At 41.7% G+C, this 16512-nt stretch overlaps 1 protein-coding gene across 1 annotated transcript in view; it reads left to right on the forward strand.

Annotated features, from left to right (window-relative positions):
* The window catches only part of LOC112844896 (NACHT, LRR and PYD domains-containing protein 3), a 40173-nt gene extending 30063 nt beyond the window's left edge, over positions 1-10110 (forward strand). The window contains exons 5-8 of the mRNA XM_025904499.1: positions 3053-3226; positions 6997-7170; positions 7269-7401; positions 10039-10110. Coding sequence (XP_025760284.1) covers positions 3053-3226; positions 6997-7170; positions 7269-7401; positions 10039-10110 — 553 coding nt within the window. The remainder of the gene's footprint in view (positions 1-3052; positions 3227-6996; positions 7171-7268; positions 7402-10038) is intronic.
* Positions 10111-16512: the final 6402 nt, after the last annotated feature.

A 16512-nucleotide genomic window follows, 5' to 3' on the forward strand; every position in this document is an offset into this window, starting at 1 on the left:
CTACAACAAAAACAAGTATTATTATGACTATCAGCTCCTCTTCCTGGAAAAGAAGATAAGAAAGAAAAACACCCCCCTAGCCTTGATTATTTATATCATCTAGCAATCTGAGCCTACTGATTATACTTATTATCCAAATTCGGGACATTCTGTTTGGACTCCCTTGGCCCAGAAAATATTGTTTAGACATGTTGTGGAAGAGAGACAGAGATTAATAACAACCATGATTCAATGCAGAGAGTTATATTAACACATAGTGAGTGAGAAAAGTGACTGGAAAGGAAAAACTCAATGCATCATGGGAATCCTCTGGTAGCCTACGTTTATTGCAGAATAACTAAGGGAGGATTTAGGGTCACCTGATCCAGTCCTAACTATACGCTTTACCAAAAAGGAAGCTTTTAAGTCTAATCTTAAAAATAGAGATAGTGTCTGTCTCCCGAATCCAAACTGGAAGCTGGTTCCACAGAAGAGGGGCCTGAAAACTGATTGCTCTTCCTCCCATTCTACTTTTAAATACTCTAGGAACAATTGAACTATCATCAGTTTTTATATTACAAAAAAGGGCCATAAGCATAATCCATCAAACTGGTTACAGAAATTATACAAATCCACTATTCTTGAAATCAAAAATTCTAAAAATCACAGATGTGGTTTATTTTCTCACAGCACAAATTATGTATAAAGGAATAAATAACCTGCTTTCTGACAATATTCTAAAACTGTTTTCTAAAAGGGAATGCGGATACAATTTGAGGGGGGAATTAAATTTAAAACATCCTTGTATCCGTACAACATTAAAAAGTTTTTGCATCTCTGTGTGTGGAGTGAAGCTGTGGAACAGACTAAGTAAAGATATGAAGCAATGTCCGAGCATGGCACAGTTTAAAAAGCGGTTTAAGAATATGATTTTTACAGGGTACAGGGAGGAGGTAGAGATTTGATAGGGTATTCTTGTCCAATATTTTCATTTGTGTGCGGGTGCACGGGTAGGTTGGTATGGGTATATATATATCTGAAGGTTGTGTATCCTTTGAGGTGTTACTGGGGTTATGTGTATATGTGTGTATGTGTATATACATATGTATGGATAGATAGAAACATATATGTATATAAATAAAATAATAGTAATAAAAAAATACAAATAACATATAATGTAATTGCATGGAGGTATTTCTGTAGTCTACTGATTACTACCGGTAGATAGTGGGAAAGGGGTGGGATTAAATAAGCTTATGCTTTTTCCTGCTCCTTTTTGAAAATGAAAGTTATGTGTAGTTGTGGTTGCTCGTTTTCCTTTTGTTTTGTTTTGTTTATTTGTCTCTTTTAATTCTATGTTGTTGTACTTTTCAACATGTTCAAAATAAAGATTCAATCAATCAATCAGAAACAACAAGTAAGCCTGCAGTGTGAGAGCTAATTGCTCCAATGGCGTGATTTCTAGTCCCTGTCAGGACTCTTGCTGCAGCATTTTGGATTGATTGAAGGCTTTTCAGGGAGTTTTCTCGACATCCCAATAATAATGAATTGCAGTAGTCCAGCCTGAAAGTAATAAATGCATGAACTAATTTTTCAGCGTCACACTGAGACAGGATATTTCTAATTTTAGAGATGCTGCAGAAATGGAAGAAAGCAGTCCTACATATATGTTTAATATGTGCATTGAAGGAGATATCTTGGTCAAAAATGACTCCAAGGTTGCTCACAGTGTTACTGGAGGCCAAGATAATGCCATCCAGAGTTTGAATCTGGTTAGATACCATATTTCTAAGATTTTCAGGGCGAAATAATAACCTCAGTTTTATCTTTTAGCCAGAGCCCATCCAGGACTTTATGTCTTTAAGACATTCCTGCACTTTAACTAATTGGTGTGTGTTATCTGACTTCATGGATAGATAGAGCTGGGTGTCATCTGCATAGCAGTGAAAATGTATGCTGTCTTCTAATGATACTGCCTAAGGGAAGCATGTATAATGTAAACAGAATTGGTCCTAGCACTGAACCCTGTGGAACTCCATTATTGACCTTAGTGTGTGAAGAGGACTCTCCATTTACAAATTGGAGTCTATTAGATAGATATGATACAAACCACTGCAGCACAGTACCTGTAATACCTACAGCATGCTCTAATCGCTCTAATAGGATTTTATGGTCAACAGTATGGAACGCTCCACTGAGGTCTAGCAGGACAAGCACAGAGATGAGTCCACTGTCGGAGGACTTAAGAAGATCATTTGTAACCTAAGCTGTTTCTGTGCTGTGATGAGCACTGAAACTCATCAAACAAGCCATTTCTCTGCAGATGATCTGTTAGCTGTTTGACAACTACTCTGTAAAAGAATTTTTCAAATGAAAGGAAGGTTGGACATACACATACAGCAACATTACTGAGAATATAAGGATCTTGGAAAGAAAAGCATCTGGACTTCTTTAAGTTGCTTGAAGACATTTCACCTCTCATCCAAGAAGCTTCTTCAGTTCTAAGGTTAAATGGTATAGAGTCCCAGATTTAAACACAGTGGGAGTAACCCCCCAAAAAGGTACAAAGGACCCCCTGATGATCCTCTAACTAATCACATGAGCCAAGGTGTGAAAATGGGTGTGGGTCACAATCAGCCATGGTTTCGGGTGAGCTCATTGTGAAACCTGGCCCCACCCTATCATGCAATTTGAGGTCAGATAACACAGGATGTGGGGGTTACTCCCACTGTGTTTAAATAATAACAATAATAATAATAATGATAATAATAATAATAATAGTAATAATACTCATAACATGAGTCACAGATGAGTGGTCAACAGTCCTGTTTGTCTGATACTAACAGACTAAACGAACGTAACTAAATGTACCAACTCATTACTGGTTTTCTCTTAGAGCTTTAACTGTGAAGTTACTAAGCTATTTTAAAAATGTCTATTTATTTGCACCCCAAATCTTAAGTTATTTTGCAAATGATGAATTGTAATACGCTCTAACATTTTTGGATTTGAACACAGAAGCCTTTTTCATTTATTAATTTATTTATTCCATTTTGTTTTTCGAATTTTTCAGACTGAGTGGCTGTTTCCTATCAGAGAGAAGCTGTGCAGCTCTGTCCTCAGTTCTCAGCTCTCATTTCTCTAGTCTGAGAGAGCTAGACCTGAGTAACAACAACTTGCAGGATTCAGGAGTGACGATTCTGTCTGCTGCTCTGCAGATTTCACATTGTACACTGGAAAGTCTAAGGTCAGATTAAATAATATTTACTTTTCATCAAATGACACAATTAACCAATGAAAACCATTAGATAAAAAAGCCAGTTTCATCTCTTTGTTGTTGTATCTTGTGGGTTTATTTGTTTTTTTTGTTTTTTTTTTGTTTTTCTGAATCACAATATGTTGCAATATTTCTGGCGTGTTTAAAATAAGGAAATAGTAATTCCAGTAAGTCCTGAAAAAACATTAAATATTGCCAAATCTAGTAATTCAGTTCTATTTATATAGTGGTGAGTCACAACAAAAGTTGCCTCAAGGTGCTTTATATTATAAGATAGAAACCGTGCAGAAATACTAACTGTTGCTGAATGCTTGTCAACAGTGGGTTGTCTGACCGTTGAGATTGTCTCTGTCTTATTATAGGGTCTTTACCTTACAATAAAAAGCTCCTTGAAATAATTATTGTTGTGAGTAACACAAAGAAAACAGAGAAAACCCCAACAATCATTTGACCCCCTTCTTTTCCCTTTTCTCTCCATCATTGTAGCAATCAGACTTTTTGTCTGAAGGCCAAAAATTGGCCCAGCAGATTTTTAGTCCCAAGTGGACCATTACGGCTTTTGCCATTCCGACCCATTCTATAGTCCTATTTTATTACATGGCACTGCAGACCACGCCCCACCACATACCCCCATCAACCGATTGAGGCCAGGGAGCCATCTGGCTGAACCTACTAACCCCCCCACCTCCACCCCCACCCCCGAGCTGACGACAGGGCAGTGTCTCTTCCGGAAGCCACCCACGCCTCCAGCGGTGGCGGCAATGCAGATGATAAAGAGGCCGACCACCTAGCGAGCCAGCACGACCCCGCAGACACGGTCGGGAGCCCCGGCTCACGGGCGGCTGACCGGCATGTGTCGCTCCAGAGTGACTCGCTCCTCGCCCTCGGACCCAGGTATCACAGACTCCCCTGGCAATGGCACCTCTGCCATCTCCGGCTGGGGCAGACTCTCGCGTTCCTTGTCCCCCACCTCCCGCTGCCGAGGTGCCTCCGTGGGTAGCTCCTTCACCGCTTCCCCACTGTCAGTACATTCCAGTGGGGGGTGGCGGCTTGGCCGCCCAAGCCTGGAGCAGCACCGCCATCTCCGCCATTCTTCTTAGGTGGCGCTCAGTCTCGTCCCACAGTTCTTCCTGCCGGTTGCTCACCTCTGCCGCCTATTCCCGCCGGGTGTCTGCCAATTCGGTCACTATCTGGGCCGGCTCCTCCTTTCCCTTGTTCGGGTGTGGACCCGCCATGCCACTTCCTTGGTTTCGGCACCACTGTGGCAAGGATGATGCATGACGGGTCCAGAGGTGTGATTTGATAGCCAACTTTATTCACACAGCGCAACTACAGTTCTCAGTTGCAGGCCGCACATACTCCTTGCCACCACATACACACCAACAACCCTGAATCCCAGTGTCTTTAACTAAGTGGGCGTGATTGGGGATGCCATGCAGGTGCGTATGGATATCAGAAGGAAATATATCAGAAAGAAAAATACAAAAAATATAAATAGAGTACAAACAAAATACAAAATAAATAAGATAATACACTATATACAATGGGTAGCATACACACTATGCGACTATGGATATAATATATAGAGGAGAGTGGTGTTTGGTGTTGTCTGGTTATGAGTGTGCATATTAACTTATATGAGCCAACTTGTAGGCACTTGTGCACATGTATCCTATATTTCTGTGTGTGCTGTCAGGCTTTTCGCTGAGATGGGTGACATTCTCAGTTAGAGACTTGACCAAGAGCCATAGTAAGTTGTTTTCAGCAGTGAGTGTTTCCACCGGTTGTTGGCTGAATTCCAGAGATTCCCTCGGGGACTTAAAATTCAGATGTAAAATCTCTAACAGGAAAAACCTTGAGTAGGAGCTGGACAATCGCTTATCAATTTAATCCAGGGTGTCGGTAAATGCTTTGTCGGCCGTCAATCTTGTACCAGAGGAGTACGAGTTCTTTTTCGAGAGTTGCATCTTATTCTTGGCTAAGGGAAGATGGGTTCTGGGCCTTATTCATAACTACTGCATCGAAGCACCAGCTGATCAATTCTTGGAGAACATCCAAATTTTCCTTGCTGTCATCCTGGGTGTTGGAAATGATTACGCAGATTTGGTTAGTTATTCGTCTTTTTTTAAATTAAATATATATATATATATATATATATATATACAGTTAAGCCCATAATTATTCATACCCCTGCCGAATTTTGACTTAAAGTTACTTTTGTTCAACAAGCAAGTTCTTGTTTGAGCAGAAATGACACAGGTGTCTCCCCAAAGATAATAAGACGATGTACAAGAGGCATCATTGTGGAAAAAAATATTTCTCAGGTTTTATTTATATTTTAGCAAAAAGTATCATGTCCAGAATTATTCATACCCTTCTCAATAATCAATAGAAAAAAGCCTTTATTGGCTATTACAGCAATCAAACGCTTCCTATAATTGCAGACCAGCTTTTTGCATGTCTCCACAGGCATTTTTGCCCATTCATCTTTAGCAATGAGCTCCAAATCTTTCAGGTTGGAGGGTCTTCTTGCCATCACCCTGATCTTTAGCTCCCTCCACAGATTCTCAATTGGATTCAAGTCAGGACTCTGGCTAGGCCACTGCAAAACGTTAATGTTGTTGTCTGCTAACCATTTCTTCACCACGTTTGCTGTATGTTTTGGGTCATTGTCGTGCTAAAATGTCCACTGGTTCCCAAGGCCAAGTTTTTCTGCAGACTGCCTGATGTTGTTGTTGAGAATCTTCATGTATTGCTCTTTTTTCATGGTGCTGTTTACTGTGATTAGGTTCCATGGTCCATTGGCTAAAAAACACCCCCAAAGCATTAGGTTACGTGATTACGTGAAGTACCCTCAGAAGGTCTGCTAGATGATGTTAATGCAGCACTACGGATGATTACCGACACTAACAAGCTGATCTACACTACGGCAGCAGTGATCAGTGAGATGCTTGGCTACAAGTTGAACAAGGGGCAGTACCCTCCCTGGAGAAGGAGGCTAGAGGGCAAGATCAAAGTAGCACGGAGGGAGGTTAGCCAACTAACGGAGTTGCAGAAAGGTGCGACAAAGAAGGTGCATAAGAAATACAGTAAGCTGTCCATACCTGAGGCCTTGGAAACTGCCAAGGAGATGCTCTGTTCCCACTGCTGTTCTGCATAGGCCTGAACCCCCTCAGTGAGCCAGAGTCTCACTGAGGGGTTCTCTGGCTACGGACTGGCTACGGACACCGACTACGGAACGGAGCGGTTGTCAGCCACCTCCTGTACATGGATGACATCATGTACAGTTGTATGCCAAGAGTCACTACCAGGCTATACAGCTATACCCGTGATCAGGTACCCTGCTGGGGTAATAGGCTGGCCAAAGGAGGAGATATACTGTGCCGAGTATAACCTGGAAGTCCCGAGGTCAAAATGGGAGATGCCCCCAAGGGTGATGGAGAATGACCGAGTTTTTTTTTCTTACCAAGACTTTGGCATCTGATGTCACCCACAGCATTTCCTTACCTTTCTCTCTTTTTCATCTACTTACCTCAACCTTCCCAGTCATCCTGGGCAAGCACTTTAAAAACAATGGGAAGGAAAAGGCCCTTTTTACAAAAAGAAACCTCCAGTAAAACCAGGCTCAGGGAGGGGCAGCCATCTGCCACAACTGGTTGGGGTACCGAGAGGAAGGCAGAACAAAGACTTCCTGTGAAAGAAATTTCAGTGTTTTTGTGTTTGTGTTTTTTATTTTTCAGACTGGGTGTCTGTAACCTCTCACAGAAAAGCTGTGAAGCTCTGTCCTCAGTTCTCCGCTCTCAGTCTTCTAGGCTAAGAGAGTTGGATCTGAGTGACAACAACCTGAGGGATTTAGGAGTGAAGCTTCTGTCTACTGGAGTAGAGAGTCCACATTGTACACTGGAAACTCTCAGGTCAGGAGTAAGGTTTTCCAACACAACATTATAAAATCTGTATTACATTACTGAATAAATGGTTAAAATTGTTTTCAAATTGTTTTGTGTATCTGCAGTCTGTCAAGCTGTCTGATCACAGAGGAAGGCTCTACTTCTCTGGCCTCAGCTCTGAGCTCCAACCCCTCCCATCTGAGAGAGCTGGACCTGAGCTACAATGATCCTGGAGATGCCGGAATGAAGCTGCTGTCGGCTGGACTGAAGGATCCACGGTGGAGACTGGACACTCTCAGGTATGGAGGGAATGTCTGATAGAGGAGGAAGAGCTGGAAACATTTCCTCTGTCCTTCTCTCACTTCCTGAGATGAACAATCATAGCTGAAGAAACATTTTCAGGAACAGAAACATTGGTCGAGCTGGATAATGAATAGATATTAATGTAGGGAGTCTCGCTTTTGCAGGAACATTTATCTTAAGTTTGATGATGATAACTTGAGCTTTTGCTCACCATTTATTCACCATATGGATAGGTCTTTGTTTGTTTAATGGTGCACCCATTTAAAGTATGAAGGACTGAATGCTGTTCTGCTTGATATGTTGAAAAGAAGCTAATTTCAACTGTAAGACCAGGGAAAGGACCTCCCTATTACCGCTGGCCACCTATTTTTCTTTTTTTTCCCTTTTTTTTGGTGGGGGGGGGGACATGGACATGGACATGGACACAGCAGTCTGCTTAGAATCAGAGATAAGGAAAGCAAAGGGGAATAAAGAAATAGTGGGGGCAGTTTTTTATAGGCTGTAGAGTAAATGTTTCCCTCATTCACGCAAGCATTTTTTCCTCTATACTTCTATCTCTATGTAAGTGCCTCTATCTAACATTCACAAGCATTCATATGCCAGTGGTGCATCGGTGACCGCAACAGGCGAGGATCAACTCAGGGGATCAAACTATATTGAACAGAAAATCCGTACCTCACACAACTTAACTGATAACCAACAGAAAGCACTGGCAGAACTTATAAACAATAAATCAATAATCAATTGTCAATATCAATATTGTTTTTAAGTAGTCCTTTTTTTCAGTTTCATTTTGAGGTGGCATGATTTTAACCCCATTCCTTTCCAGAAAAACAGAAGAGGAATATAAAGATAATGAAGGTGACAGTTTGAATCAGTGATATTTCATTCAATACAGTGATGTACTGTGGTGCACTGACAGATCCAGGATCAGTCCAAATCATCAGTAGTTGGTTTTACATATGGATTGAAGTGTATTTGTGAAAATGTTGGACTGTTCCTTTATCAGTGTGTAACAGTGTGTGTGTGAGAGCCATGTAATGTCCATGTGTGCATGCTGACTGTGCTGCTCTGACCCCCCTCCTCCTTTCAGGGTGGAGCCTGCTGGAGTCCAATGGTTGAGACCAGGTCTGAGGAAGTGTAAGTGTGTTTTTAATGTGGTTCATGAAAAAAAAGCAGCACACTTTCAACCATCTTCATCATGTCAGGAGTCATCATCAAAGTGTTAATCAATGAACAGATGATGGATCAATAACTGCAGCTGGATTGTGTTTGTTCTCTCCATCAGATTCCTGTCAACTCACAATCGACACAAACACAGTGAACACAAAGCTCCAACTGTCTGACAACAACAGGAAGGTGACACATGTGAAGGAGGTTCAGTCATATCCTGATCATCCAGACAGATTTGATGTTTGGGAACAGCTACTGTGTAGAAATGGTCTGACTGGTCGCTGTTACTGGGAGGTCGAGTGGAGAGGAAACGTTTATATATCAGTGAGTTACAGAAGAATCAAAAGGAAAGGAGACAGTAAAGATTGTGTGTTTGGATGGAATGATCATTCCTGGAGTCTGGAGTGCTATGATGATGGTCCTTGTTCTGGCTGGCACAATTACAGAGCAAAATTCATTTCCTCCTCCTCCTCCTCTGTCTCTAACAGAGCAGCAGTGTATGTGGACTGTCCTGCTGGCTCTCTGTCCTTCTACAGAGTCTCCTCTGACACTCTGATCCACCTCCACACCTTCAACACCACATTCACTGAACCTCTTTATCCTGGATTTTTAGTCAGTTATGGTTCGTCATTGTCTGTGCTGAGCTGAGTGTAAAGAGTGTCCTCCTGTTAGAGAAACACTCTGACTGTTGAACAGATAGTTCAGTCTGTACATGTCTGTCTCTTTCACTCACAAACACGTTTTCAGATTCATGGATTCAATCAGTTGATGTTTGAAACTCTTCTAAATGATTCCTTGTAAACTTCTTCCTCTTCAGTCCTTTAAAGATGGAAGCTCCCATTATTCCAGGATCCACGTGTTGTTTTCTGTCTGTTTCCACTTAAAGCTTCACAGTGAATCTCAGTATGTTGTGTTTCTCTGAAGCACAGTCCACAACCAGCTCCTCTGCATTTTCAACAAGTCTGACCTCATTAAAATGAATCCAAATGTTTGATTTCTCTTTCTTAATGGGATGTTTCCAAACTCTCCACATGCTCTTACTGTTTCACTCATTGTTGGAAGCTCATCATGTGAAAATGTTTCAGCCATATAAGCTGAAAATATTGGCTCAACAGTTTTGAATGCAGTTCTAAGCAGAAGCTTCTTGTATTGAGGGATCATAATGCATGTAGCTGATCTAATAAACAGCTGTGGTTGAGGTCCCGGGACAACGAGACACAGTAAGTGTTTGATTCAGTCAGAGCAGTTTGGACTTATTTAACCACCTTTGGTGTTTATGATGGTGTCGTCTGTGGAAGGATGTGTAGAGCAAACACAAAACCAGCCAAGAACAACACTATGAAGCTCATTTAAGAGAAAAAAGAAATGTAAAGCTGTGGAGACAGATATAAACACAGTTGATGGTTTGAATCCCATCAGGTCCTGGACCCCTGCTCTCTGTCCAACCACAGACTGAACACATCAGCAGGACCACCAAAGTCCTCAGATTAATCCAGGGTCTGTCCTCAGCCTTTGAGAGCTTCAGTTACTCACAGTTAGACACAGTAACAAATATATCATCATCCATCTTCTACACTCTATCACTGATCACTAAAACTAGCTGATGTCTGTCCTGATGTCCAGGTAGGACAGACTGCAGTGAGTTTAATAAGCTGTGATACACTTAGAGGGACAGCTTCATCTGTCAAACAGGATCTATGATCTATGATGGTTTGATTACTGCATTTAACAGAGTTCATGGTTGAAACAACAAGAAGACTCTGCAGGTGCACCTGGAGGTCTGTCATTAGATTTACTGCAGAAACTGGATCAAACTGGATCCAACTGGAGCTCTTGTTGGGATCCAGGGTGCAGCAGGTCTGTGTTGAGCAGAATGAATAAAGCCTATAAGATGTCTCTGTATGAGGAGGCGGGATCACAGGAGGGTAACAGAAACTCTGCAGCAGCATCATCAGCTCACATGGAAACTTTGATGATTCACTTCTGTGGTGTTTTTACAGAAACACGTCACAAAATTAGCTCCACCTGTTTTGTGTGCGAGCTTTGAGTTTCTTGTCTTCATTCTGGATTCTTGTGTTGGTGTTTTTACACACAGCAGATGTTTCCTGGTTGGTTACTTGATGACCACATGAAGCTTTCTGAAGCTTGGATTGAAAACGCTTCATTACTCAAAGCTTTCCAACACAGGCCTCTGTGGCGCCATCTGGTGGACAAACATATGAAGTGCAGCGTGAAGCTACAAATTAAAATGAACTGCTTCAGCTGCGTTTATATATAACATACTATAACCTATATAACTATATGTATAGTGTATTATGTAAGTTTTAGAGCTGGGGGTAGAAATGTTGATGGCCTGGTTTTTATTTATGTTCCCCATGGTTCACCAGCTCTCACACAACATCAGCACCAATGATCCACGGCCTTATAAACCTCTGAATCAGGTCCTGAAGCAGTGACGTCCTGAGTGAAGACCTCACTGATCACATGACTCTGGTCACCTGGACTCAGTGTTTCTGAAGCAGTGTTCTGGGTTTTTAAAAATCCGCGGCTGCTGCCTGATGTTGGGCCCACAGAGGAAGACGACTCACTCACTCTTCTTCACTTCCTCCTTAAACATGTGGAAGGAGAGCAAAGTGCTGCCAGACTCTTATTTCTGACAGGAACAGGAGAAACCACAGCAAACTGTTCCAGTTCTTCATCTTCATCACAATCTATTTATTTCTGATGGTGTCTTCAGTCTGAGGGTTTGAAGTTTCCATGTCTGTGTGATGTGTGGTGTGAAGGCTGCTGGTTAAACTGGGACTCACTGTTTAAAGCACTGGGTGCTCATAGAGAGATGCTCCATGAGTCCCAGTACAGACTACAAACATGGTGGAAACTTAGCTTTGATATCCACACACTCTGCACGTCTGTGAGTAACTGTGATGAAGATGTGCAGAGATCTGTGTACAAACAGGAGAAAGACTGTAAAGACTCTGTGCTTCTAACAGCCTCTGTTAACATATGTGAGGCTGTTTGTTGTTGTTGCCATGGAGCTTTTCACTGTTTGGGTCTGCGTCATGTGGAGAAATGTGAGATATTTTGCATACTGGTATCATGTTAACCTTTATTACAGAAGCAGTTATAACCACTTTAAACTGTTGAGTTGAATCTGTAATCTTAAATGCTTTTGAATACTTTTTATAATCTTAACTGTAAATGAGGCCCAGACTTCAGGGAAAGATTAGGTTGCAGGCTGACAGGAAATTGCATGCTTTGCAGGAAGTGAAACTAAAGCAGAGTCTAAGTGCAAGTAATTGTGAGGAGCTGTTTGGATGATGCTACTTGGTTATTCATTATTATCGTTTATTCATTTATATCTTTTGATTAAGCTTTAGTAGTGGTTCTTGATTAAAACATTTATTCAATAGATTACATATACATAGTTTCAGTTAGGTTATTACACATATGAGAGTGGCTTCTGTCTCTGTCTGGTGAGTGGTCATGAGTTAGTCGGCGAGGTGAGGCAGAGTGCATTTGAGGTCAAGACACCGACACACACACACACCCACACACCAGAGTGAGGCTCAGGTTTAGGTAAGAGTTCAAACAGTAGTTTGCAAAGCTGGCAATTGCAAAATTATGCCTGCATAAGGGACAGTTAGTTGCAGAATGTGTGCCTGATGTTCCAGACGATAAGCCGACAGGAAGCACCTGCTGTGGAGACGGAGGCGATGTGCTTTTTAACTGTGTTACAAGTTGTCAACAGAACATTTGTGGTTTTAACTTATGATGTCTTTATGTCAAAGCTGCTCATGATGTTGAGCTGCTGATGGAATAAAAACAGTGAAAATCTGCCTCAATATATAAGCATGTAGTCCAGACTTACATGTAGCCTATTGTTAGCAGAGGTCCACACACAGTGTTTGACAGTGTAAACTGTGTGAAAGGTGTTGTGGAAATTTTAATTACCAAAGCCTGCAGACGGGATGAGCTGTAGCAACACCTTTATTTCAGCTATCTTATGCATAAGGAGGGACGTCAGTCAGGGGGCACTGAAAGTCGTCTCTAACAATGAACAGTTCAGGTCCTTTTTATACACAGTCACAGAACAAAAGGCTTTTACAGTTGCAGTTCACACCTTGGCTCTAAACAGACAGACTCTCCATCACCTGTGTGAATCTCCCCCACTGCTCTGTCCAATAAAGCTGAAAAAGGCCCCAAATCAAAGAAATCTGCTGCAGCCTCTGAAATGTCTTCTGTTTCCTTCCCGACGGCTTTTTCACCGTCAGCCCATCAGACAGTCCAGCAGCATTTATGATGATGTCATGATGTTGAAGAGACTGCTATGGTGGCCTCCCATGACCCCCAGCCTCATCTACACTGAGATGCAGACATTTGAAAACATTCAGCAGACAACTGAATAATAGTCCAACACAACAGTCTGTGTACAGACACACACTGAGCTTTCATAGAGTCAAAGGAGTCAATCAAACACAGCTAGTTGAGTCATTTCTTGTGTGAGTCTAAAGTGAATCTAGTATTTGAAAGTCCACTTCCTGTATTTGTTGTTGAAGACTTCTTCAGCTTCTTCTCAAGGACATCAGCTGCTTGTTTGGCAGCAGAGGCAGTTAAGAAGCTTCCTGAAAAACACTGAACAGTGAGTTCACTGTGGCATATGACAAATTCAGCTTTCTATGTGCAAATGTGTCTGTGTCAACCTTTCAAATGCTGTTGAATCCAAAACATCAGCGGCTCCTTGGCTGCTCACTTCATGCACTTCTGTCTTTGTGACAGTCCAATGACATCACAGCTGTTTCCACCCCCAGTGTCTCAGGACTGGACACCTTTAAACATGTGGAGGATCAAACAGCCGTCCAGCTAAACATACATGAAACTATCAAAGCTGACAATCATTCCAATAACATCTAATGGTACATATATATAGACACAGGACTACAAGGAAATGGCTCTCAGCATCTGGCTGTGGGAACAAATGATCCCTGTTTGTGTTCAAATTGTGTGCATGTTTTAGACGTGTGTCACATGTAGAAACACAAAAATCCCACAATGACACAAAGATGTGTTTGACACAACTGTGCAGCTGTAAGTTGTTTCTAATGATTCATTGAAGCTCTTCTAACATTCTGGAGACAATCAGTCCATGAATCTGTTCAACACCACAACAATTTGACTTCAATGTGAACGTTTGCCATTAAATAACCTTCTTCATCCAGCTGACAGCATCCTTCATTCTATGATATGAACAGTTCCTCCTGTTGATGACAAACCTCTGACATGATCTGCTTGAGGAGCTTTTTCATGTGAAGCTCTCTGAGCTCAGGGCTAAGTTGCTGTGTTTCATCTTTAAGAGCTGCTGCCTCCTCGCCGTTCTTCTTCTCCTAATGACACCATTTCTGCTTCAGATCTTTCACTGGGCCTAAAACAGATGAAGAGTAGATCTACTGCTGTTCACTGTTTGTGTCAATATGGAGAAATATGAAAGACAAACACAGCACATACAGAGAAATGTAGACAGAATGTGCAGCCAGTGCAGTAAATGGTCTAAATATCAGCTCTTTAGAAAATGATCCTGATGAACATGAAACTAACATCCAATGAGAAACACAGCTTCCTTGTTTCATGTCCAATAACAATAAATGAAGAGCTAATAAAGAGCTATTCTATTGTAAAATGCTGAGATGATTATTAGACAGAACCCAGCGGCTCACCAAAAGCCTGCATTGCAAATCTATATGAAAGTAATCTATGCTCATATATGGCAAAATCCTTTAAGTGTCACTGTGTTTTTCATCTGTGCTCTTGTTGGTTGGACAAGTTTGTAAATGACAAAGAGCTCAGTGGACTTTGCATCCATCAAATCCTGTTAGATGTTTGTTTTTCCTTCACAGCTTTGTGATGAAGGCTAAAGAACAGAGATATGAACTATTGCCAATATGAATCCTGATGCATGACGTGGGCACAGACCCACCAAAGCAACACTCAGCTCACCTCATTCCAGGCGCTTGTCTGCTGGAGACCATGAGCCTTGTTAGTCACACATTAGCACCGTGGTAGGAAACAGCCTCCATCATTTCATTAGATCTGAATTTGGACTGTTTCCCTCTGGATGAGAACCAAGTCTGTCAAATCTATTGATCCAACACAAACTATCAAACACATTGGCTCACAGTCAGATTGGCTTTGTATGGATGGTGTAACAGGGGCTGGGAAAGGATGCTGAAAGCTGAATATAATACAGAACAATAACAGGACATATAATCATGTAGAAACATGATCTTCAACAGGCACACTTCTATTATTCATGATCACAAAGAACTTGTGCAGCCCTGATATCAGCCCTAATATATGAGTGTGTTTGCCCAAAGATTGAAACAGCATCAACATGACAGCTGTAAGAAATCTTCTCTCAGCCTTGTTTGGCAGAAGATCCCTGCAACAAAGATTGTAGCTGAAAGATGACGTGTGTAAAGTTTGTCTTTGGGAGGGTTGAGGCTGTTTTTAGACCTTTGATAGTTTCAATCCAGTTCTGAAAGACAGAAATAAAAACAACATCATTAAGATCAGATCATGGAGCTGTTTCCTGCCTTGTTTCTAGCTTCACATTACAAGACTTTAATGGTAAATGGCCTGTATTTATATAGCGCTTTAATAGTCCCTAAGGACCCCAAAGCGCTTTACATATCCAGTCATCCACCCATTCACACACTGGTGATGGCAAGCTTTACTACAATAAAGATGTGAGAAGTGAGTGAAACATGAAATAAAAACAGTGTTTCATCTTTATTCCTCTGAAGCAGCTGCATTATAACCAATCTGCTCCTTTGTGGCCTTTAAAACAGCTTAAATAACTGTTGTTATATTTGTTTCTGCTCCTGTTGGACAGACGACTCTTGAAAAGACATTTTTGAATTTCAATGTGACTTTAACTGGATAAATATGGGATATATAAACGTCCCTCTGCAACAAACTGATTCCAGCTTCTACCTCATGATAGGAATGTTTTTGTGGCTCAAGATGACCTGATATCTTTCATGATGGAGACATTTGACACATGTTTCACATATTATAGACCAACAAGTTATTCATAGCAGTTTAAATACGGGGAGTCACTTTTGGGCCCAGCAGATAAAACAGAGCCAATATTTCCTTCTTTATTTAAGTGACGTGTGTCACAGATGTGACCTAGTAAAGTGTAGCTGAACATTAGTAACGTTATTAACACTCTCAGCTCGTCCTTGTTCCAGACCTGAAGATCCTCTTCTTTCATTCAGCAGCAGCTTCAGGTCTCTGATGGTCCAGGCTTGTTGTTGGGAAACAGCCCTGCTGGGATGATGGTGTCCTCACAGAAACAGTCAGTGATGCTGTTGATCTCCATCACAGAGCACGTCCCAGTCTGCAGTCTCAGTCCTGCAGGGCCTCGCTGGCTTCCTGACTCCACCCAGTCAACAACAGGAAGTGTTTGCAGGAACAAAGTGAGGCTGTGGTCAAACAGGAGTTTTTATCTCCTGGCTCTGACTCTCACTGCGGCCCCGCTGCTGTGTCAACATGTGTTTGTGCTAAACAATGATGGAAAGTGTTATAAATGACTTGTTGGCCTCTGATCTGTCACAAACAGCTGAAACGTGTCTCTCATGAGTCACATGAAGGTTTCTGACAGAAAGGACAAAAAGTAGCTGCAGTCAGTTTGTGTCATAGGTACTTCCGGCGCCGCTCCGAGCTGGCAGCCAGTATCAGCAGCTCCGACCTGACCGAGTCCTTTTTTGTCTTTAATATATGTTTCTCTGTTGTTTTTGTGTTTATTGTTTTTATTTTTCTATTGTGGACTGCTGTCCCCCACAGTGGAGCTCAGAATTCTATGGACAATGGTATTCTTTATTACATTTTTTACGG

The sequence above is a fragment of the Oreochromis niloticus genome, unplaced genomic scaffold (assembly GCF_001858045.2).
Source record: "Oreochromis niloticus isolate F11D_XX unplaced genomic scaffold, O_niloticus_UMD_NMBU tig00002015_pilon, whole genome shotgun sequence".
NCBI classification, from domain to species: Eukaryota; Metazoa; Chordata; class Actinopteri; order Cichliformes; family Cichlidae; genus Oreochromis; species Oreochromis niloticus.